The sequence below is a fragment of the Prionailurus bengalensis genome, chromosome D1 (assembly GCF_016509475.1).
Source record: "Prionailurus bengalensis isolate Pbe53 chromosome D1, Fcat_Pben_1.1_paternal_pri, whole genome shotgun sequence".
Lineage (NCBI taxonomy): Eukaryota > Metazoa > Chordata > Mammalia > Carnivora > Felidae > Prionailurus > Prionailurus bengalensis.
Window position 1 is genome coordinate 113,601,583 of NC_057346.1, and position 23,385 is coordinate 113,624,967.

General features: G+C 59.1%; 1 protein-coding gene across 1 annotated transcript in view; it reads left to right on the top strand.

Moving 5' to 3' along the window:
• Positions 1-215: 215 nt before the first annotated feature.
• Positions 216-23,385, top strand: part of OSBPL5 (oxysterol binding protein like 5) — a 78,531-nt gene continuing 55,361 nt past the window's right edge. The window contains exon 1 of the mRNA XM_043581977.1: positions 216-317. Coding sequence (XP_043437912.1) covers positions 303-317 — 15 coding nt within the window. The 5' untranslated portion in view covers positions 216-302. The remainder of the gene's footprint in view (positions 318-23,385) is intronic.

The following is a 23,385-nucleotide window of genomic DNA, read 5'->3' on the forward strand; positions in this document are numbered from 1 at the left end:
CTGACCTCCACAGCCCCCGGGAGCTGAGGTCCCCTGCGGTCACCCCCTGACCCTGCCGGCCACCGCACCCTGCCCCCTGCCGCACGGCCCCCCGGGACCGCCCCCCCCCCCATCCCCGGCCACCAGTCAGACACTCCCTGCGCACCTTGGCCAGCTCAGGAGCGGCAGGGTCCCCTCCAAGAAGACCCGGCTGGGGGGCCCGGGGTCCGTGGCATTGGCTGAGCCATCTGGCTGGCACAGCCGGGAGGCAGGCGGTGGAGCAGAGGAGACCAGCCCGGAGCGGGGAGCGAGCCTGCGCCCCTATGCCTTGCTGCACGGTGAGTGCCGCCCGGGGAGGGGGCTCCCCTGGGCCTGGGGAAGGGCCACTCGGCAGGTGGGGGTGGTGGGCGCTGTGGACTTGGGGAATCTGGAGGCGCGTGGGGAGGGGGCCGGGGAGCGGCAGGGGGCGGGAGCGCCCGGTGTTCTGCTGACTTCTTCCAAGTTCCCTGGGGGCTGGTGCGCCGGCCAGCCTGGTGCTGGCTTTGCCTGGCGCCCCCAGCTATGCCGGGCCACCGGCGTCCCACGGCCGAGCCGAGTGGGCAGCGGGGCCAGGGCGGCCGCACCGTGCTGCATTGCACCCACGTCCCGGGCGCTCGCTCGGGCCGGCGCCACCTCCAGGGGACCTGGGCCGGCCGGCCTCCCTTCCCTGGCGGGGACGCCTGGCAGGACGGGAGCTTGGGGACTTGTGGGCAGACAAGCGCCCCCTTCGTGGTCACTCGGGAAGCGCGCCCATCCCTTCGCAGCGACTTTTGGAGGCTCTGCCCTCAACAATTTCTTTTTTAAAAACCAGACTTGGGAAGGGGGGCATTGGCAGAATGGAGGACCAGGCGGAGAGGTGCTCAGGGCGGTGAGGGGGAGATCCTGGGCCTGGGGGGAGACTGTGGGGTCCGCGGGGTCCGCTTCCCCGGCCCCTGAGGCTGGCGGGGGGGACCCTGTGCAGAGCCGGTTCTCCGGGACACCGTGCGGGGCCCGGACGCCCCTCGTGCTGGAGGAAGCTTGGCCTCAGGCCTGAGATCTCAGGGGGAGCTGACCCCCAGCCTGAGGTCCAGGGACCCCGGCATCACGGGGGGGGGACAGTGCCGGCCGATGCTCCCGTGTGGGACAGCTGTAGGTCACACTGAGGTGCTGGGGGAAGGAGCAAACCCAGCCCCCTCCCGGCTCCTCGTTCGGGTGAGTTCCTCACTTCTCCAAGTTTCGTGGCGGCTGCATAGATGTGCCCGTGCCAGGGCAGGCCGATGCCCGCCGGGTGCCCGGGAAGGTCAGCGCCCGCGCCTCCGAGGCCTCCACCGAGGCGCTCCCTCCTCCTGCCTTTATGTAACGAGAGGCGGCTGCAGCCAAGGCACGCGGTTCAGAACACGGGGCAGGGGCAGGGGGCGCTGTTAGCACCCTCGGGGCAGTAGCGGCCCCTCGGGACCCTGGGTGGGCCGTGGGGGGAGAGGCTTCGGGGCTGGAGGTTTCTCTGGGGGAAAGCAAGTCTGCAGAGCTGGCGGGCCAAACGGGCGCTGCATGGAGGCGCTGTGGGGCCCGGTCCTCGTCGTCGACCTTCCTCCCAGCTGCGTGTCCCGGGCCACACCCGCATCCGCTCTGTGCCTTGCCTTCCCTGTCTGTGAAATGGGATGGTGGTATGAATACTCATGCGGGCCTGGCCAGTCGTGTGAGAATTAGGCGAGCCCGTGTGTGGGTGGGGGCGGGGGAGGGTGGCTGGCACGTCGTGACCTCACGCTTTGTGTGCGTCAGCTGTGGTCACGGGCCCTTTAAACAATCGTGAGCTTTGCTTTATTTAACTTTTTTTAGAGAGAGAGAAAACGAGCAGGGGAGAGGGGCAGAGGGAGAGAGAATGTGCTCAGCGCGGAACCCGGCACGGGGCTCGATCCCATGACCCTGGAATCGCGCCCCGCGCCGAAATCAAGAGGCGGACGCTCAGCTGACTGAGCCCCCCGACAACCGTTAGCTTTGCCGTGTGTCTTCTACTCGCCTTGGAGGGCAGACACGTCTCAGGTAGTTAGGGGGCTCCAGAAAGGCTTGTAGGGACGAGACCCTGTGCCCACAGGCCGGGTGCTTAAAGTCCCTGTGCTCGGTGAGATGCTCCGGGTACGCGAGGCTACACAGAAGGCTCTCTGGGGGTGCCTGGCGTCGCTCTGGGCTCTGACCCCAGGGCACCTGCCCCCACGGCCAGGCTGAGCCCCCATCCCAGCAGGTAAGACCCCTCCACCCGAGGCCAGCAGGGCAGCCACCCAGACCTCCCCGGGGAGCTTCCTGGCCTCCACGGCAAGGGGATATCAGGTCTGCTCGGCGCCCCGTCCCCTGAAGGGGCCCCAGGCTGGGCGGTGACCCTCTTAGGAGACTGTGTGCCTCTCCCAGGGCCGGACCCTACCCGCTGCCCCTCAGAGCACGCTGCTCTTGGTTCCTCGACATTCCCAGGCCTCCGGCTGGCTCCCCGCCTTGGCCGCCTGCGTGGAGGAGGTGAGGAGAGGAATACCAAGCAGGCGACTCAGGTCCCAAGCTCCTCGCCCGCAGCCAGGGAAGGAGGAGAGCAGAGGGAGCCAGGCGTTGGGCCCGGGCCCCTCCCCGCCACCCCCGGGGGTCAGAGCCTGGCCTCTCCCCACAAGGAGGGGCTGCGGGGCCACTGGAGGTGTTCCTACGACCTTTGGGTGGAGCCTCCGGCTGGTGAGATTTAAGGTCTCTTCTGCAGGGAACCTGTGGCCAAGGGCAGGGCCGAGGTGGGGGGAGGGGGCTGGGAGCTGGCAGGAGTCAGAGGAAGAGGTGAAGGTACTAGACATTTTGGGGGTGCAGTTGGGCCTGTGTGAGCAATAAGGGGGGGGGCAAGCCTCCTGGCTGGGCTCTTGCCTCCCTTCCCAAGGAGCCACCAGGGACTGAGACCATCCGGGTCCCACATGGGCCTCCTGTCCCACCCCCAGCCCCCACCGAGGGCTCGGCAGGGGTCCCTCCCCCTCTCTCTCCCCTGGGCGAGGCCAGGGCAGGCAATGATGCCCAGACCCTGCCAGCCAGAAGAGCCCACTCTCTGCCCAGCCCCAGGGTGACCCGGGATGTGTCCCAGGGCCCTTCTGGGCCTTGATTTCCAGCTGGCAAATTTCACATCTCAGCTGGCAGACTGAGTCAGAAGAAGCCAGCGTCTTCCAGATGGCAGGCCTCAGCTGTCCCATCCATCCCTGTCACACACACGTCCGTCCTCCAGACCCCTGCCGCCCCGAGCCCCGGGTCCCTGGCTCTCCCCCTCCCATCCCTTGGGCCGCCCCGGCTCCCGTGTCTCTGGGCTCCTTCCCCAGCTCACGGAGGCCCTGAGGACTGGCTCAGCAGGAGGCCGGCTCCCACCCTGGGAAAGGAACCCACTGTCTCACCAGGGAACCCCTGAGAGATCGGCCCTTCTGTCAATCGGCCTTGCTTGCTTGCTCCAAGCATAACAGCCGGGGCCCGCCGGACCCCATGTGGGATGCACGCCCCTTCTCTGACCAGCGTCTCCTCTGTCTGTCCGGCCATGGATGTTTTCAGCAAACATTTATGGGCACTGTCCTGTGTAATCTCCTTTGGGGCCAGGAAGGGCAGGGAAGAGCTGCACACGGCCCCCATCCGGCCCCCACGGCACCGCGGGCCCCGGAAAAGAGCTGAGCAGATGGGGAATGGACCAGTGGGGCACGCGGAGCACAGGACTCTGTGATGATCGCTGTGACCATGCCTGCCTCCTGCTTCCTGAGGGCACTGCCCTGGGGGCCTCCTTGAACCCCCACAACTCCCTGGGCCCCATGATCCCATTTTACAGCTGGGGAAACGGAGGCACGCGGCAGTCGTAGTGGTCCGCTAGTGCCGTGGAACAAATTGTCACAAACAAGTGGCTTAAGATGACCCCCAGCTACGGGGCGCCTGGGGGCTCCGTCGGGTCGGCATCCGACTCTTGATTTCAGCTCAGGTCACCCTCCCATGGTTCGTGAGTTCGAGCCCTGGGTCGGGCTCTGTGCTGACAGCTCGGAGCCTGCTTGGGATTCTCTGTCTCCCTTTCCCTCTCCTCCTCCCCCGCCCCGTGTCAATAAATAAACATTTAAAAACAGAACTGACCCCCAGCTACTGTTTCCTGTGCTCAGAGCCCCACAGACAGAAATCACGTTGCCAGCTGTGCTCCTCCTGATTCGGGTTATTGGCCGAATTCGATTCCCTGCCGCTGTAGGACTGAGGTCCCGTCCGTTCCCTCGCGGACTGCCAGCCGGCCGCCCCGAGTTCCCTGCCACGGGGTTCCTCTACCTGCAAGCCGGCCATGGAGACCCTCTCTTGTGCAGAGGCCTCTCTCACTCAGGAGCCCCCCCTCCCCCGGGTCTGACCCCCGGGCCCAGCCCTCAGGCCCGCCCCCGGTTTCCCTTTCCATGAACCCAAAGTCAACCAAGCAGGGGGCTCGCATCACTGTCGCCAAATCATACGACAACATCCCAGGAGCCACGTCTCCTACACTCACAGGCTCCAGGCCCAAGAAGGGTCTTCGGGTCCCCCTCAAATTCCGCCCGCCCTGACGTTCGGTAACTTTCGAGGTCAAACGGTTCGCGCGGGGCAGAGTGGCCGTCACCAACCCAGGAGGCCCAGTCCCGGGGAATCAGCCCCCCAGGGAGGGAGTCCCGAGCCCAGGCCACCAGGCACCAGGAGACACATGCGTGCGGGCACCCGGGGGCCACGGCAGAGCACGGAGCGTGGCCTGGAGAGCCGTGGAGGAGGCCTCGGAGGTGTGCAGGGAGCAAACAGCCCAGCGGCAGAAGCGGGGCCTCCTCCAGACCCAGCTGCCCGGACGAGGGGCCGAGGGAAGCCCCTGGAAGGTGTTGGATGGAACTGAGCAGGGGGAAGACGCCTCCCTCCCTCGGAGGCCCTGCGAGGATCTGCGGTGGTTGGGGGCGCGGCGAGGCCCTGGAGAGGAGGCACAGCGTCCTGCCGACGTGGAAGTTTGGGAGCGAGCAGGGAGGGGCTGCTGAGAGTGGGCCCAGCTTGACCTTGGGCGGGTTGGTCAAGTTCCGCCCGCCCGCTCGCCGTCCGTCTGCCCAAATGGCGCCCAGGAGGTGGGACCTTCCTGCTTCGCTCCCCAGGGGGGTCGAAAGGTGCACCCAGGGCTCCGTCCAGGGCACCTTGGTAACAACAGCGGGGCTGAGCCAACTCGAACCCGCCACCTGCCGGCCCACCTGCAGAGCAGACCCGGCTCCCAGGGCCCCTGCAAAGAGACGGAAGCCAGGCCCCAGGGGCCCCGCACCCTGGGAGACGGTGGAGCCACAGCCACATTCGCTCAGAGCCTCCTGCCCGGGGCCCGCGGGCAGCCCCCACCGCTATCCGGACACCCTGCAGCCTTCGGGAGCCACGGGCCTCGGCTCGACGTCCTTGTCAGCTGTGCGAAGGAGAAGTCAGGACCAGCAGGCCCTCCTGGCTCAGACGGGGCCTGTCAGCTGCTGAAATCCCAGCTCACCCCTCCCCGTCCCCGGCCTGGCGAGGCTGTCTCCTCTCCCTCTTCTTGTGCAAGCTCCTTCTCATTTCTGTCGGCCCTGCCCGAGTTCTCTGCAACATCCGGAGGGTGCAGGGCACACGGGTGGGCGAGGCAGGGGTTGCTGCGGCCGGTGCATCAGCAAGGAGGCCTTGCAAGGTGCCAGGCGCCGGGCTAAGGGCTTCCCACAGATGCCATCGCCGAACGCGCGGCCGGACCGCCTTGGTGTCCGCGCCGGGAAACCTTCGAGGGGGTCTGGAGATCCTTATGGGTGGCATCTCGCTGCAGGGCCTCAGAGTCAAGCCAGAAAGTCAACAAAGTCCCGAGAGCTGGGTGGGTGGCGGGGGGGGCAGGGGGGCCAAACAGGTGTGAGCAGGAGGGACAGGTGCTCCCCGAAGCAGGTGTCGAGGGCCTGGGCCCACGGCCTGCTGGGATCCTGAGCTGGTGAGCCCCCCACCCAGCCCCTCTCCTCTGCTGCACCTGAGATGTTTTCTCCTTTCTCCAGGCCGGAGTGGTTTGGCCACTCACAGGCCAAGGGATCAAAACCTGGCCTCAGGGCCCTTCTGACACCGGCTGGTCACCTGTCACCCTCTCATGAGCCCACCTAAGACCCTTGTCAGGGCCCTGGGGTGCCTCAGTCTTCTACCTGCACCCCTAGATGCGTATCAGTGTCCTGGGGCGGCTGTAACCAAGCCCCCAGACGGGGGGCTGAACAGCAGGCATTGAGCGCCTCCCAGACCTGGAGGCTGCAGGTCTGAGATCAAGGCCTAGGTAAGGCTGCTTCCTCCCAGGGGCCGAGGGGAAGTCTGGTCCAGGTGCCTCTCCCGCTTCTGGCGGTCGGTCCTAGGCGATCTCTGGCGTTTCTTGGCTGGCATCCCTGCCTGGTGTCCCCGGGCCGGCCGCTTCCTGCAGGTGAGTGTAGCTGGTAGGGGGGTGAGCGCCCTCCCTAAGCAAGCCCTCCACCAGCCCCAGCCCCGCACGCCCACCGGGAGGCTTCCAGCCTGTTCTCGCCCCTACCCGACCCGGGGCATGCGTGAGATTTTCCCTGCTCCCCACTTCTCCCTGAGCAACTTCCTTCTTTCCAGTGACCAGCAGAGGTCACCGTGGGGTAAGGGTTTGCAGAACTGGCCGCTGGAGAGTCTGTGGGATCGCGCAATCCTGTCCATCCTTTTGGTGGGGAGCTGCAGGGGGGAGGCGGGTGCAGGAGGAGCAGGTGGGCGGGGCCGAGGCCAGGCTGGAGCCAGAGGCTGCCTAGTTCACAAGGTGAGAGCCCCTTGACAGGCAGGGGGGACAGCTCTGTGCGTTGGTGAGTTGATGGCGATCGCTGTGAAGGACAGGGCCAATGCCAGCACCAGTCCTCACCCATCTTGAGCGCTGAGACACCACGGAGCATTAATGGAGCGCCTACTGTATGCCGGGCACAGGGCCCTGCTGTTCACGGGCATTCCTTCATGGAACCCTCCTGAAAACCCGGCCAAGAAGGGGTGTTAAATTTTCCATTTTACAGGAGGGGGGAGTCTGAGGCTTGTTGAACAACCTGCTGGGCCGTCGGCCAGAATAAAGTTTCAGAGACACCTGACCCAACATCCTCACCTTTCCCCACCCCCGCCCCATGGCTATTCTTTTTTTATTTTATTTTATTGTTAAAATTTGCATCCAAGTTAGTTAGCATATAGGGCAACCGTGATTTCCGGAGTAGATTCCTTAGTGCCCCTCCCCCATTTAGCCCCTCCCCCTCCAGTAACCCTCTGTTTGTTCTCCATATTTAAGAGACTCTTACGTTTTGTCCCCCTCCCTGTTTTTATATTATTTTTGCTTCCCTTCCCTTATGGTCATCTGTTCTGTATCTTAAAGTCCTCATACGAGCGAAGTCATATGATATTTGTCTTTCTCTGACTAATTTTGCTTAGCATAATACCCTCCAGTTCCGTCCACGTAGTTGCAAATGGCAAGATTTCATTCTTTTTGATGGCCGACTAATACTCCATTGTATCTATAGCCCACATCTTCTTGATCCATTCATCCGTCGATGGACATTTGGGCTCTTTCCATCCTTTGGCTGTTGTCAATAGTGCTGCTGTAACCATGGGGGTGCGTGTGTCCCTTCGAAACAGCCCGCCTGTATCCCGTGGATAAATGCCTCATAGTGCGATTGCTGGGTCGTAGGGTAGTTCTATTTTTAGTTTTTGGAGGAGCCTCCCTACTGTTTTCCAGCGTGGCTGTACCAGCTTGCATTCCCACCAGCAGTGCAAAAGAGACCCTCTCTCTCCGCGTCCTCGCCAACATCTGTCGTTGCCCGAGTTGCTCATGGGAGCCATTCTGACCGGTGTCAGGTGGTGTCTCAGTGTGGTTTTGATGTGTATTTTCCTGATGATGAGTGATGTGGAGCATTTTTTCATGTGTCGGTCGGCCATCTGGATATCTTCTTTGGAGAAGTGTCTATTCATGTCTTTTGCCCATTTCTTCTCTGGATTATTTTTTGGGTGTTGAGTTTGATAAATTCTTTATAGATTTTGGATACTAACCCTTTATCTGATATGTTGTTTGCAAATATCTTCTTCCATTCTGTCGGTTGCCTTTCAGTTTTGCTGATTGTTTCCTTCGCTGTGCAGAAGCTTTTGATTTTGATGAGGTCCCAATAGTTCATTTTTGTTTCTGTTTCCGTTGCTTCCAGAGACGTGTGGAGTAAGAAGTTGCTGCGGCCGAGGTCAAAGAGGTTTTTTGCTGCTTTCTCCTCGAGGATTCTCATGGCTTCCTGTCTTATGTTTAGGTCTTCCATCCATTTTGAGTTTATTTTTGTGTCTGGTGTAAGAAAGTGGTCCGGGTTCGTTCTTCTGCGTGTCGCTGTCCAGTTTTCCCAGCACCCCTTGCTGAATAGACCGCCTTTATTCCATTGGATATTCCTTCCTGCTTTGTCAAAGATTAGTTGGCCATACGTTTGCGGGTCCATTTCTGGGTTCTCTATCCTGTTCCATGGATCTGAGTGTCTGTTTTTCTGCCAGGACCATACTGTCTTGATGATGACAGCTTTGTGATACAGCGTGAAGTCCGTATTCTTTTTTTAAAAAAATTTTTTAACATTTATTTATTTTTGAGAGACAGAGAGAGAGACAGAGTGTGAGCAGGGGAGGGGCAGAGAGAGAGAGGGAGACACAGACTCCGAAACAGACTCCAGGCTCCAGGCTCCAGGCTCTGAGCTGTCAGCATAGAGCCCAACGCGGGGCTTGAATCCACGAGCCGTGAGATCATGACCTGAGCCTAAGTTGGATGCTCAACTGACTGAGCCCCCCAGGAACCCCTCTCCACAAACCCCTTTCGGATCAAGATGAATAAGGTTGTGCCTCCCAGTAAGAATGCCGAGCTTCTTAGTGAAAGATCCCAGATAAGCTACTGGCAAACATTCACACCCTTAGTGTGAATTCTCAGGGAGAGAGCTGTTCCGACCAGGTCAGAATAGCACTCAGAGCCCTGGGTGTCCAGGAGCCATTAAGCATAGCCAGAGAACCTCATACTGGGTTTCAGGAGGGGCGGGGGGTCCCTAAGTGAGGGAGTGCACCTGCAGGAGAGCCCCAGAAAACAGCAGTACCCCGCTGGCCCTGCAGAGAGAGGAGCCGTCACCCTCACCCCTGCCCACCTGGGGACCAGGGGGCACGTGGCAGGGCTGCAGAGATGGGCCCCTGGTTCTGCCGGAGCACAGCCTTCCCTCTGCCCATCTCAGCAGGGGCCCCTGGCCAGCCTGGAGACAGGGCAGGGGACAGAGGGGCTGCGGAGGCGAGGAGGGTGCCGCGGAGAAGCCAGAGTCCACAGATGCATGGAGCTCACTTGGGCCCGCCGAGAAGACTCCATCCCCGGGGCCCGTACTCGGGGCTGGGGCAGAGGTGCCCACTGGGAGGGTCCCCTTTCTGCTGCTCCTCTCTCTCACCAGGAAAGGGGTAGCCTGCCCTGGGTTGGGGGGGGCAGGGATCATCGTTCCTAGAGTGCCCCCATCTTTGTTTGTCAGGAAGGCTCTGACCCAGGGTCCCTAAAGACCTACCCTGGCCGGAGGCCAGAAAGTGCAGGAAACAGCACTCGGGCCAGGGGGAAGGGGTGGGGCTGGCTGCAGGCCTGGAGAGCTTCCCGGCCACGCACCGCCCCCCCCCCTCCGCCCCCGTCCCTGAGACGTGGGACCCCGTGCCAGCTGCACCCGGACTGTGTCCCTAGGGCTGGGGGCTCCTGCTCACTCTGCACACACAGGCCCGCTCTCAGAGGCGCCAGCCTCTTCCCCTCCTCTCCGGGTGCAGGGGGGACCCCTGGTGACTTTCTGGGGTCGCAGACCCCTGGCGGGTCCGCCCTGCTCCTCCCTTGCGTACCCCCGCCCCGAGCCCAGAGCTGGAATCCCAGCAGCCCACAGGGGTGGGGGGAGTACGCCACTCACAGTGCTTTGCTCCAAGTGACCTATTTCTAAAATAGAGAGGCGTTTGTGCGCGTGTTGGGGGCGGGGGTCATGTACCCACACCCACCGGACCTCCTGCTTCCGCACAAGGACAGCAGCCCCATCCGGCCGAGCTGTCCCTCCCTCCCCGCTCCTTCCATTCCACGATCCTTCGTAAGTGGCGGGGGGAGACCTTCGCACCCCAGGACCTGCGCGACTGGCGTTCGGTGCCCCGGGCCCTGGCTCAGCAAGTGAGCCAATCTGAGCTGAGCTGTCTGTGGCCTGTGGCTTTGGAGGTTGGGGGCCCCCCCAAGGGACCCAATTCATCTGCCTGGCTGTGCATTTGCGTCACCTGGGGTGCTTGTAAAACTCCGCCCCCTCCCACCGATTACCCAGGAGCCCCTGGGAATGGGGGTTGGGGGGGAGGCCCTCTCCTACTCTGCACCTCAGGGTCCTGGGCGGGCTCCTAGGTGTCGGGGGGGGAGGGCTTTATGGAAGGAGGTGGGGACTCCAGAGCCCCGACTTGGAAACCAGGTTGGAAATAAGAGGGGCCGAGCGACCCCAGCGCGGCTGTCTGGGGAGCCACCCGCAGAGAGCAGATTCATATCTTCGCGATTGGCGTGGACAAAACCTCCGTGTCCAGAACCCGAAGCGCAAAATTCCCCAGGACCAAGGACCTCAGAATCCCCCCGCCTTCTCACGGGCTGGACCGTGAGCCCCGCCAAGCCCCCAGTCCCCTCAAGAGCCCGACAACCCACACAGATGGGGCTCCAAGGGGACTCGGGGGGAGGTGAGTGAGCCAGGGGATGTCCGGGAGGGCTTCCAGGAGGAAGCGAGGCCAGAGCCCAGAGCTGAGGGAGGGGTGGGCTCACGAGTAAAGCGGCCCAGCCTGGGAGCGGCGCGTCCCTGCGGAGGGAGGATGCCAGGCACACGCCAGGCTGAAGGACGTGCCTTTCCGTCGCTCTATTGTTTCCCCCTTCACATTCTTGGCCCACGTGCAGTCAAGTCCTGGCGTCAGCTCCCGCGTGCACACCCCTTGGCTTCGTTCGAGAAGCCGCGGGTTCCCAGACGGCCCGCGGGGACGGCTCCCCGCCTCGCTCAGAGCCATCCCTCCGCACAGCCCTTCCGGCGAAGCCAGGCCGGGGCGCGGGCACCGGATTTGCCGCCCACGGCCCACGTTTTGAGCCCCTGATGGAGCAGACGAGCCGATCTTCTGGGCCACCTGCCTCTCCTCTTACGGAACCGTAGCTGCTCCCCAAACCGCGTTCCGCGGCCACCGTTCTCCGGACCTCGTGCTCCCATTTATGTCGACGTCAGCCGGACCTCGTGAACACCCGGGATCGGAAGGCTTCGAAACCCGTGGTTCCCTTTCAAGCCACGTTTATTTTCGTTAATGAAAACCTTCAAAGAAGAAACTCGCCCTCACCCACACCCGCATCGTGGAATCCGGAGCTGGCAGGGTGAGGCAGGCACAGCCCGGCTTCCCCAGGCAGCGGTGTCACCCGCGCGGGAGGCTGCCGCCGCCGGCTCGCCCGCACACGCATCAAGAGTCAACGGTGCGATCCCCTCCCACCGAGACAGGCTGCAGCCTCCGAATCCTGGAGGGAATGCACTGGAACCTGGTTCTGCCCCTGGCGCCGTGCAAAACGGGGCAGTACTTTTGAGCATCCCAGCTGGAGCTCAGGTGGGCTTATGCCGGTTACAGCGCATTGGGATCCTCGCCTCCTATGATATACACAACATACCTCTGTTAACGTGACCTAAATGTGTGTGTGTGTGTGTGTGTGTGTGTGTGTGTAGCTTCCGTATTGCATGCAGTAACAACTTAATGAGGATCTCCTTCAGACAATATTTGGCTTTATTAAGAGCCCTGGGTAGGTCCTGTAGCGTTAAGGTCAAATGCCCTCCAAGACGCACCCAGAATAGCGTTTTGCCGCCCGTCTGGGCTTCCCTTAGACACAAAATAGGCCATCACGATGGGCTTTTGTGAACATTTGTTTCTTCCACATCTCCCCTGGCTGCAGTGCACCAACCGCACTCTCCGTGGACGCCTGCCTGGGCTCAGGGGGAACTGCTCGGGGGGCCGCGGGAAGGGCGCTGCTCCTCTGACAGTCACCATCTGTCCTGAGGGGCGTGAGGCGGTATCTCCTTGTGGCCTTGATTTGCATGTCCCTGGGGACTGGCGATGTCCTGCGTCTTCCCATGCGCTTATTGGCCATTCATGCGTCTCTTCAAGCCCTTTGCCTGTTTTCAAATCGAATCCCTTGTTGTTGAGTTGTAGATCTTTATGTATGCTGGATACTAATCCCTCCTCCGGTGTGTGTAGAGATTTTCTCCTTCTGTGGGTCCCTTCTCACTCGGCGGGTGGTGTTCTGTGATGCACAAAAGTTTTCAGTCTTAAGTCCAGTTTGTCTACTTTTTCTTCTGTTGCCTGTGCCCTTGGCGACACATCCAAGAAATCATGCCCAACCCAGGGTCATGAGGCTTTTCCCGCCGTGTTTTCCTCTGGGCGTTCTTTCTATAGCTCTTACGTTTAGGGCTTTGATGCATCTTGAGTGAATTTCTGTACATGGTGTGAGGTAGGGTCCAACTTCGCTCTCCTGCACGTGCGTGTCGGGTACCCCCAAGACCATTCCTGAAAGTCCCCCCATTGGACGGTCTTGGCAGAATCTGGCAGAATCTTGCAGATTGTTCGACCACGTGTGAAGGTTGACCTCTGGGCTCTCATCCGTTCCATCAGGCTGTGCGTCTGTCTTTATGCCACTGCCGCGTTGTTTTGATAACGTAGCTTTGTCAGAAGTTTTGAAATCAAGAAGCGTAGATCCTTCCGCTTTGTTCTTATTCAGTATCGTTTTGGCTGTTCGGGGGTCCTCACGATGTCATATGGATTTTTGGATGGATTTTTCTATTTCTGCAAAAAAGTCATTGGGATTTTGCTAGAGATTGCATTGGGTCTGTGGATTGCTTTCAGGAGTATTGAAATCTTTTTTTAATGTTTATTTACTTTTGAGGAGGGGGAGGGGCAGAGAGAGAGAGGGAGGGAGAAAGAGAGAATCCTGAGTAGGCTCCATGCTGTCAGCGTGGAACCTGATGCAGGGCTCGATCTCACGACCCTGGGATCATGATCTGAGCAGAAATCAAGAGTCAGGGGCGCCTTGGTGGCCCAGTCGGTTAAGCGGCCGGCTTCGGCTCAGGTCACGATCTCACGGTCAGTGAGTTCAAGCCCCGCGTCAGGCTCTGTGCTGCCAGCTCGGAGCCCGGAGCCTGCTTCTGATTCTGTGTCTCCCTCTCTCTGACCCTCCCCCGTTCATGCTCTGTCTCTGTCTCAAAAATAAATAAATGTTAAAAAAAAAAATTAAAAAAAAAAAAAGGAGTCAGACGCTCAACCAGCTGAGCCACCCAGGTGCCCCAACTCGTACTGACATCTTAATGGGCAGTTTCTTTTTGCCCTGGGCCCTTTTCACCTGCTAACCAGGTTTGGGATCTGAAGGGAGAGAGGTCACTGCAAAAAAGCAGATACACAGCTTGTCAGAGTCTAGTCCCGTGTGGCCTGTCACAGCAGCCGCTGGTCACACTGGCCCAGGCAAACCGATGCCATATTCATTAAGATTCAGTTCCCCGGTCACACGGCCGTATTCCAAGTGCTTGGCAAACCACACGTGGCTGGTGGCCACCAAAGTGGGCCACAGAGCTTACCAGACATTCCCATCATTTCCCAAAGTCTGGTGGAATCGTGTCGGTCTAGATTTTTTGTTTTTAAGTTTCCTCCCTTTATTCCAGGAAATGAACAATAAAAAAGACATGAAATCATATTATCATCGAGTCTGAGAATAAACATCGATTGTGACTATGTTCTCTCTTTTAAAGCAGAACTAGGGGAAGGTTTTTGTTTTTGTTTTTGAAGAGTCCTATCAGTTAAATTGTATCTAAATACACTTCGTTAACTAGGGGAAGGTTTTTGTTTTTGTTTTTGAAGAGTCCTATCAGTTAAATTGTATCTAAATACACTTCGTTAACTAGGGGAAGGTTTTTGTTTTTGTTTTTGAAGAGTCCTATCAGTTAAATTGTATCTAAATACACTTCGTTAACTAGGGGAAGGTTTTTGTTTTTGTTTTTGAAGAGTCCTATCAGTTAAATTGTATCTAAATACACTTTGTTACTTTGACACATCGAGACTTAGAAGGGTTGGGAGGGCCAGGCCACCCGGAATCTATCTTTTGTCGAGCATCCCGTGGCTGGGCTACGCTGCTCGCTTGACATTGATCGTGTGTTCTGTCTGGAGCTGGAATCGGAAACTGGGAAAACAGATCGATTTAGGGACCGGAGAGCGGCCACAGGAGAGACATTTGCACTAATTGCAGAGACGTGGGCCGGTGTGCTCTCCCTTTAATACGTCTGATGAGCGAACCCACCAGTCCCTTGGGTCACATGGGGTCGAGCAGGTGAGTGTCCCATTTCAGGTGTCCCTGAGTTAGGGAATTATTGGGCTGAAGCGAGACACGTGATAAAAATACACAGTGGGAAGAAATGGCGTCTGCCAAAGAGAAATTAACGATCAGTTGTCAATATTCTAAGGCTGAGACTTACGACGGTTACCAACATATATTCCTCTTCCGAGTGTAATCGGCACGCAATACTCCTTTTTTGTCGTAGGGACGCAACATTGCGATGCGGCGTTTTTATACATTAGGATGCGATCCCCCTGGTAATCCAGGCACCGCCTGTCACCTGACCGGGGCCACTACCTTGTTGACCCTATACCTCGAGCTGCGCCTTACTTCCTGGTGACTTATTTATTTATCTTACAACTGGAAATTTGTGCTTGTTGTTGTTATTGCCTGTTTTGTTTTAACCATATGCACTTCTTTTTGCTTTAAGGTTTATTTTTATTTATTTTGAGAGGTCTAGAGAGCAAGCGGGGGAGGGGCAGAGAGAGAAGGAGAGACAGAATCCCAAGCAGGCTCCACGCTTTCGGCGCAGAGCCCGACGCGGGGCCGGACCTCACGAGCCGTGCGACGGCGATCTGAGCTGAAATCGAGAGTCGGACGCTCGCCCGACGGAGCCCCCCAGGTGCCCCTAGAAGTCCGTTCTTTGCAGATGCCCTTCTCTGACTTTGCCTGCCCCCCTCCCCTCTGCTCTGGCAAGCACCAGTTTCTTTCCTGGGGTCGGTTCCTGTTTGGCTTTGTGTGTTTGTTTTGTGTTGTTAGGGTCTACGTAGAAGTGAACCGTGCGGTGTTTTTCTCTGACTTATTTCACTTACTGTAATACCCTCTGGGCCCGTCCGTGTTGCTGCGGATGGTAGGATTTCCTTTTTTATGGCTGAATAATATTCCTGTGTGTGTGTGCGCGCGTGTGCGTGTGTGTGTATAGCATCTTTTTTATCCGTTCATCCATCGGACAATTAGGTCGTTTCCATATCTTGGCTATTGTAAATAATGCTGCAATAAACAGGGTTGCAGACAGCTTTTCAAATTAGCGTTTTCTTTCTTTTTCTTTCTTCCTTTCTTCCTTTCTTTCTCTCTCCCTTTCTTTCTTTTTTTTTTTTTTAAATTTTTTTTAAACGTTTATTTATTTTTGAGACAGAGAGAGACAGAGCATGAATGGAGGAGGGGCAGAGAGAGGGAGACACAGAATCTGAAACAGGCTCCAGGCTCTGAGCCACCAGCCCAGAGCCCGACGCGGGGCTTGAACTCACGGACCGCGAGATCGTGACCTGAGCTGAAGTCGGACGCTTAACCGACTGAGCCACCCAGGCGCCCCTCTCTCCCTTTCTTTCTTTCTTTCTTTCTTTCTCTCTTTCTTCCTTTTTCTTTCTTTCTTTATTTCTTTCCTTCTTTCTCTCTCTCTCCCTTCTTTCTTTCTCTCTTTCTTTTTCTTTTCAGATAAATACCCAAAAGTGAAATTACTGGTCACACGTTAGTTCTATCTTGTTAAGTTTCTGAGGAACCTCCATGCTGTTGTCACAGTGGCCGTGCTAATTTGTATCCCCCCCCGACGGCACACGAGGGTTCCTTTTCCTCCACATCCTCGTCGCCAGCACCTGTTGTTGTCCGTGTTTTTGCTTGTGGCCACTCTGACAGGTGCGAGGCATTTCCTTGGCGAGGGGTGTCGGGCGTCCTTTCCCGCACCGGCAGCCATCTGTGTGTCTTTGGAGAAACGTCCGTTCCTGTCCTCTGCCCATTTTTAAATCAGGTTACTTTTTCTTCTTGATAGTAAGCGGTAGGTGTTCTTTATATAGTTTGGATACTAACCCCTGTCGGACGTCCGATTTGCAAACATCTTCTTGCAAGCAGGGGGTTGCCTTACCGTTTGATTGGTGGTTTCCCTCGCGGAGCAGAAACTTCCGTTGGCTGTGATCCCGCCTGTTAGTTTTAGTGTCCGCTGCTCTTGCCTGGGGAGACTGGCCTGAAAACGTCGCCAAGAGCGTCATCAGAGGAGCTGGTGCCTGCGCTCTCTCCCGGCCTCACACTTAGGTCTGTCACCCGCTTGGCCCGGCCTGTGCGTGACCTAAGGTAGGGGTCCAGCTCCATTCCTTGTGTGTGGCTGTCGTCCTGGGCCTGGCTAAGTGGCTAGAGGCCCACGGTCGAAATATAAACGTCCCCAATCTGCACGGGCTGAGGCTCTTCCCACAAAATAGGGCCTCAAATAAGAATCCAGGCAATTATGGTCAGTTGTTGGGAGAGAGAGTTACAACTCTGCCAGACGGAGGGTGTGGACTTCAAGGAAATGGTTTTCGTTAGGAAGCAGGAAGGAAGGAGAGGGAGTGGGGGCCGCTGGTCGTGCCCACGAGAGGCCTCCTCTGGAGTCTACCTGTCCCCCAAGGGGATACAGGAGCCGCGGGCCCAGCCAGACCCTGCCCCCCACCGGTTGCCCCCCTGCTGCACACGCCCACGCTGGGAATGGTGCCAGGCCCCCAGCCGGGAGCTGCGTCTGGGAGGACTGCCCCACGCTTGCGGCCAAACGCCCCTGGAGAGGACCAGGCAGAGGACCCTCAGGCCTGCAGTGACGGACGCGTCTCCTCTCCCAGCCCGGACGAGGCTGGGGTCATTCCCTGGCCGGGCACGCTCCCGGTTCTAGGGACACTTCCAGAGGCTCTGAGGCACGGACGTTCATGTGTGTGCAGCCTGCCCTCCGCGGCCCGCGGTATCTGCGGCTGCCTTGTCCTGCGCCGGCCCCACGGGGCTGTCACACCAGCCTCGGCGGATGACCAACCTCCATCGTCCCCTGCCCCCTGGCCACGTTCTGGGAGCCACACCTTTGAGGGCTTGGGTCCCCCGGCCCGGGCCTGGCAATAGGACCCCGGGCCCGGCAGCATCTCTGGGAAGGTCTGGAGCTGGTCCTGCACGCGGGGCCCTCTCCGGAGCCCTCGCAGGGCCTGGTGTGTGCGGGCAAGCCGAGCCCGTCCTACTCACTCCTTTTTGATGTTTCGCATCGTTGCTTACCACTTACGTATATACGCTTTTCCATCGTTCCCCCGACACGCTTTTGTGAAGTGTGATCACACTCTGTAAAGTTCGCCCTTTTCAGGGGGTAGCGGTTTGAGCTTTGCACACGTCTGCCGTAGTGTAAAGACAGTTCCAACAGCCCCCAGAACCTCCGGGTGTCTCCTCGCGGTCGGTGCACCCCCACCCCCAGCCCCCGGCAAGACCGATGCGTCTCCGGTCCCTACGCCTCACCTTTTCCAGAACGCCACGCGCATCATGCCGCACGTAGGCCTTTCCATCCACTTGCAGGGCGTTGGGACTCATCCGTGTGGTCGGGCCCGTCTGCACTCTGTTCCTTTGACTAGCTCTCCGCTGAATGGACGTACCACAGTTTGCTTATCCCCTCCTGTGAAGAACACTGGGTTGCTTCAGTCTTGGGCCATTATGAATCGAGCCTCGTGTGGGTGTAGGTTTTTACTGAAATACCCAGATGTGGGATGGGCAGGCCCCATGGTCAGTGTGTGCTTTTCCTAGGAGAAATCGCCAAACCGTCATCCCAGGCGGCGGCACCATTTTGCACACACACGCACGCGCGCACACCCACGCACGCACGCACGCACTTCGCCGCCCCTGCGAGCAACGTGTGAGGGCTCTGCTGCTGCACAGCCGGGCCAGCACTGGGGTTCCTTGCCTGCGTGGTGGGGGTTCCAGCCACTCTAATGGGCACGTAGCGGCATCTCATGGTGGCTTCCGTCTGTAACACCCTCGTGAGCAAAGCCTTCCCGTAGCCTTATTCGCCACAGGGACGCCTTCTTTGGTAAGACGGTTGCTCGGATCTTTTCCCCCTTTTTACTGGGCTGCTTTTATTTTCTTAGTGAGTTCTGACAATTCCTTATATATTCCGAATATTGGTCCTTTATCACATACGTGTTCTGCAAACATGTTCTCTTAGCCTGTGGCTTGTCCTCTTAATGTCGTTAAAGTTTTCTTTTTTTTTTTTTAATTTTTTTTTCAACGTTTATTTATTTTTGGGACAGAGAGAGACAGAGCATGAACGGGGGAGGGGCAGAGAGAGAGGGAGACACAGAATCGGAAACAGGCTCCAGGCTCCGAGCCGTCAGCCCAGAGCCCAACGTGGGGCTCGAACTCACGGACCGCGAGATCGTGACCTGGCTGAAGTCGGATGCTTAACTGACTGCGCCACCCAGGCGCCCCTAAAGTTTTCTTTTAATGTTTATTTAATTTTGAGAGAGAAACAGAGACAGAGCGCAAGCAGGGAGGGGCAGAGACACCTAGGGAGACACAGACTCTGAAGCAGGCTCCAGGCTCCGAGCCGTCAGCACAGAGCCCGACGCGGGGCTCGAACTCACGAACCGCGAGATCACGACCTGGGCCAAAGTCGGACGTTCAACCGACTGAGCCACCCGGGAGCCCCTGTTAGATTACATTTAAATGTGTCAGGTACTTTGGTACAGCAAGGGTAGTGGTGACTTTGACGATAATGGTGGGGGGGGGGATGATGGTGGTGACGGCAGTGATGGTGACGATGACGGAGGTGACAATGAACGGGACCACAAAGAACATTTGCTTCTATAGATTAGTTCATCAATGTTTACTCCAATTAAAAAATATATTTAATGATTCATTTAAAAATAACAGTGACAAGCCCATTATATTAACATAAATAATGCGCTATTTATCTTCTTAAATAGCGCATTATTCACGAAGACTGTATTTCCCAAAATAAAAGTATTTAGTGGAGAGGGTGGAATTGTTTTGCATGTTTTTGAGAGTCTTTCTAATGTCTGGCTCAACGGAAGCCAGCTGGATTCTCACACCTGATTCTGCGTTCAATCTGTTGCGACCTCGCATGGCTGTAGCCTCTGGAAAATTCCCCGTAAGCTGCAAGAGGACACAGGCGAGAGAGGCGAGTAGCATCCTGGAAGCGAAGTGAGTGTTGTCATGCTTTGGACGGCTGGAACGGTCTCAGCGGCCCCAGGAGGGCTCCAAGTTCACACTTTGAGAACTGCCGCCCTAGATCCTCCGAAGCCAGTGTAGACGTTGTCAGCGGCGGGGCGGTCCCGGTGTTCCTGCGGGGACACCAGAAGCGGCCCGAGCGACCCGTGCTCCGAGGCCGCCCTGCCTCGTGACCCGCGTGACCTTCCCTCCCCACGTTCTCCGTCACCCGTGCGTGCTGTTGCCGGGCTTCTCGTCTGCCTCCTGGTGCACCAGTGCTGCCTGCCGACCGAAGCCAGCCCCGCGCGAGAGAGTGGCGGGTGAGGCCGTGTCCTGGCCAGGGGAGCCGCGTTGGAGACGGCCACCAGGCCCGGCGCTGGGAGTCTGCAGAGCTGCCCTCCTGGGGACAGAGTCCGCATCCCGAGACGAAGCACCTCCGTCAGGCACCCAGCGGCCGCTGTGGCCGCAGATCTTGCCTGGGAACCTTTTCTTTTAGCGCTCACTGTCCGTGTGTCCCGAGGCAGCGGCCCCGGGCCCTCCCCGACAGAGAAGAGACGATTTGCCAGATTCCTCATGGTTCTCCCAAGGGCAGGCTCTAGAAAGCCGGCTCTCAGCCCCTAAGTGGGCTTGCCAAATCCCTTTTGGCCGGCTCTTGATGACAAGACTGGGAGCGTGGGCCCCAGGGAAGGCTCAGCCTTCAGTGCTCCAGGAAAAGCTCTCGCTGCCCACTCCCTCCTGTCTGGAACCAGGTAGGGAGGGCAGGGGATAGGCGTCCAGCCTGGATCTGCTCTGGTCAATGCCTTCCAGGACCCTGGGGCTGTGTCCTCAAATGGAGACTCAGAACAAAAGCATTTATTTAGAGAGGAAGAGAGAGAGAGAATCCCAGGCAGGCTCCAGGCTCAGTGTGGATGGAGCCTGATGCGGGGCTCCATCCCACGACCCTGGGATCGTGACCTGAGCCGAAATCAAGAGTCGGAGGCTCACCCGACTGAGCCACCCAGAGGCCCATCGGAACAAAAGCATTTAAAAGGGAATGAAGGTCCCGAGCCAAGGACTGGCTCGCCAATACAAGCACTGCGGGTATTCGACGGGCAAACGCAAGACGCCTAAGGTTACCTGCTGTCGTGGGGTGACGTGTGTCCCCCAGGAAGACAGGTCCACGCCCAAACCCCCAGGGCCTGAGACTGTGACCTGATTTGGACATAAGGTCTTTGCGGGTGTAATGAAGTCAAGGGTTTCCTGCTGAAATCATTCTGGATGATCTCGGTGGACCCTCAATCCAACGACTGTGTCCTTATGCGAGAAAGGAGAGGGAGATTCGGGACAGCGACACAGGAGGGCGGAAGGTCGGGGGCCGACGGAGGGACGCGTCCACAGGCCAAGGAGCGCCAAGGATGGCCAGCGCCTTCTCCAGCTGAATCCGGCTTCCGGATGCTGCTCTCGCCCGGAGGAGAGGTCAGCAGCAGGCAGAAATGTTCTGGCCCAGCTCCAGGAGGGCCCTGCAGGAGCCCGAGGCCGGGGGCGAGCCAGCTGGCCCCGCTCCTCCAGGCGCTGCCGACCCTCAGGGTGCTTCGGGGCGACCCCGCGAGACTCCCCATGTGCGTCACCCCACCTCTCAGCCGTGCCCACCGTGGTCCTGCCCCCTTCTCGGTGCTCAGTGCTCTGGAGGGTGCCGCAGGCGCTGACCCCACGCAGGAGGGCCAGACGCAGAGTCTGGACATTTATAGGGGGTGTTGCCCTATAAATAGCACCTTCTTGTTCCTCCAGGTGTCGCCGAGAGTCGGGAAACGCCACGTCTCTTTACCGGCAGGCGTGGGTCTCCATCAGGGGCTTAGGCGTGTCTTTCGGGAGGATGGGTACGCGTGTAACCCAGCGACGGGCAGAGGCAGGGGAGCAGGGGGGCACGTGTGAGCGCGCAGCAGGCCTGTTCAGGACCCCCCAGCACAGCGGCAGCCCCCCCCCCCCGGCATTCTGCAGGCCAATTCCACGGCTGGACTTCACCGGTTCCCCGGAGAGAACGAGACAACGGAAAAGGGCCCCTGCTCTGCGCCCCCCACCTGGCTTGGTGGCTCAGCTCCTGGAGGAAGAGGGCCACATCAGGGGACAAGGAACCTCTCTGCTCCACCCCAGGCCCCACCTCCCCTCTCCACTCTGGGAACTGAGCTGCTGAGCCGCAGACACGGGTCCCGCCCCGTCCCGCCCTGTCCCGTCCTGCCCAGTCCAGAGAAGATGAGGGAGAGCCCGCCTCCTGCACTGGGGAAGAGCTCCAGCAGCCGGCAGGGCCGGCCTGACATGTAGCCCCGCCTCAGTCCTTCCGGGGCTGCCTGGCCCCCAGCTGATGGCCTCACCTCACTGCTATGGTGACCCCCACCTACAGGGAGCCGGGGTGCAGTGGGTCACACGTGGAAAGTGGGGACACAGTGCCAGGCCCATGGTGAGGCATTGATAAGCACCACAAGTGTTTTTCTGATCAGCTGTTGTGTTGTGGAAGCGTGTGGGCTTTGAACTTCTCCTGTTCGGAATGTGGGGAGGGGGTCAGGCTCACCCGCCCTGGCCAACCCCCCAGGTTGCCCCGCTGCTGCCCAGGGCAACGGGATCTGGGCCCAGCTAGGAGTAGGGGATCCCAGCTAACTCCAGCGGCACCCTTACTACCTGGGCCTCAGTCTTCTCCCCTGAGAAATGGGAAGAAATCATTACTGCAGCCTGAGCTAGCTTGGAAAGATTAGGGACGGAGGCAGCTTGTCATGCTTCTGGTCCAGCTCTCTCCTCCCCTGTGGACCACGGCCCACCAGTGCCTGGCCCTGCAGAGGCCAGAGCCCCCAGCAGCCCACCCCTGCAGGCACCCGCTCTGAAACAGGCCCGGGTATGTTCCATCCTGTCCTGGCTACCCCAGCCCTTGCCAGGGGGACAGCCAGGTACAAGAGAAAGGGCGGGGGCTTGTGCGGGGTGCTCTCTGGGCCTGCTTCTCCTTTAACTGGGCAACAGGGTGGAGGGGCTCAGAGCACACGGCTGGGAGTGAATCCTCGCCCACTGTGAGAGCTTTCTTCCCGGCTCTGTGCCTCAGTTTCCCCATCTGTAAAACAGAGCCGGTCACAATAACGCCTGCCTTCTAAGGCGTTTGGGTGGTTTAACCGACTCAGCGTGTCCAGAGCCCCTCAGCACGGAAAATGTGGGATAGGGTGTGGGTACATGAACAGGAGGTCTGGGGGAGCTGGGCGATCCCCAAGGACCGAGCCGCCGCTGGGAACTAAGGACTGACCCCCAACAGTCAAAAGTTTATTCTACAGCAGGGTTTCTGGAAACAGACGGGTCCCGGCATGGGATGCAGTCCTGTGTGGCGATGGGTTTTTAGCTGTATCCCCGGCCTCTACCCACTAGATGTCGGGGGCACCCCCTCCAGGGCCGACACCCTGGGATGTCCCCAGACATCGCCAGCGTCGCCTCAAGAGGAGAGGCCACGTCGCCCCCGGCTGAGGTTGCAGCCGCTCCCTCAAGAGTCAAGGCCACATTTGCAAAGGAGCCTTTAAAAATCTTGCTTCTCACAAGCAGGCCTGGCGGAATTATCGTGAGTTGGAAGTTAGTAAGAAGCCCGTGGCCGTTGTTCAGGGACAGCGGGAGCCATTCCTTCCCCCTGGGTCCGCCTTAGAAGTCTGCTCCCCCTCTGGGGACTCTGCGCCTCGCGGAGCTGGGGAGGAGGGAGGGCCACTCTCGTCCCCACTTCTAGGTGAGGACAGCAAGGCACAGGGGTGCCCGGACTTGCTCGGGCCCCAGCAGCTCTAGGCGGCTGTCCTCTGTGCTCCGCTCATCGCCCAGCCTCCTCACAGTTGTGTTTCCTGCACTGAGCACGGTGCCCCGACCCTGCCTCTATCTGACGGGCAGGTGCGCTGAGGCCCAGAGGAACAGGTCACCTGCCGGGAGCTGGGCGGCATCCCCTTTCATCGGGCCGACTCCCCAGAACCAGGCGAGAAGCTGGACGGGGCACCTGACACCTAGGGGCCGGGGCCGGTAGCGTGTCCCCCTCCTCCCTTCCCATGTGGCCGTCTGGCCATCCATCCCAGTGAGTGCATCAGGTCAGGCTCCACCCTCTGACC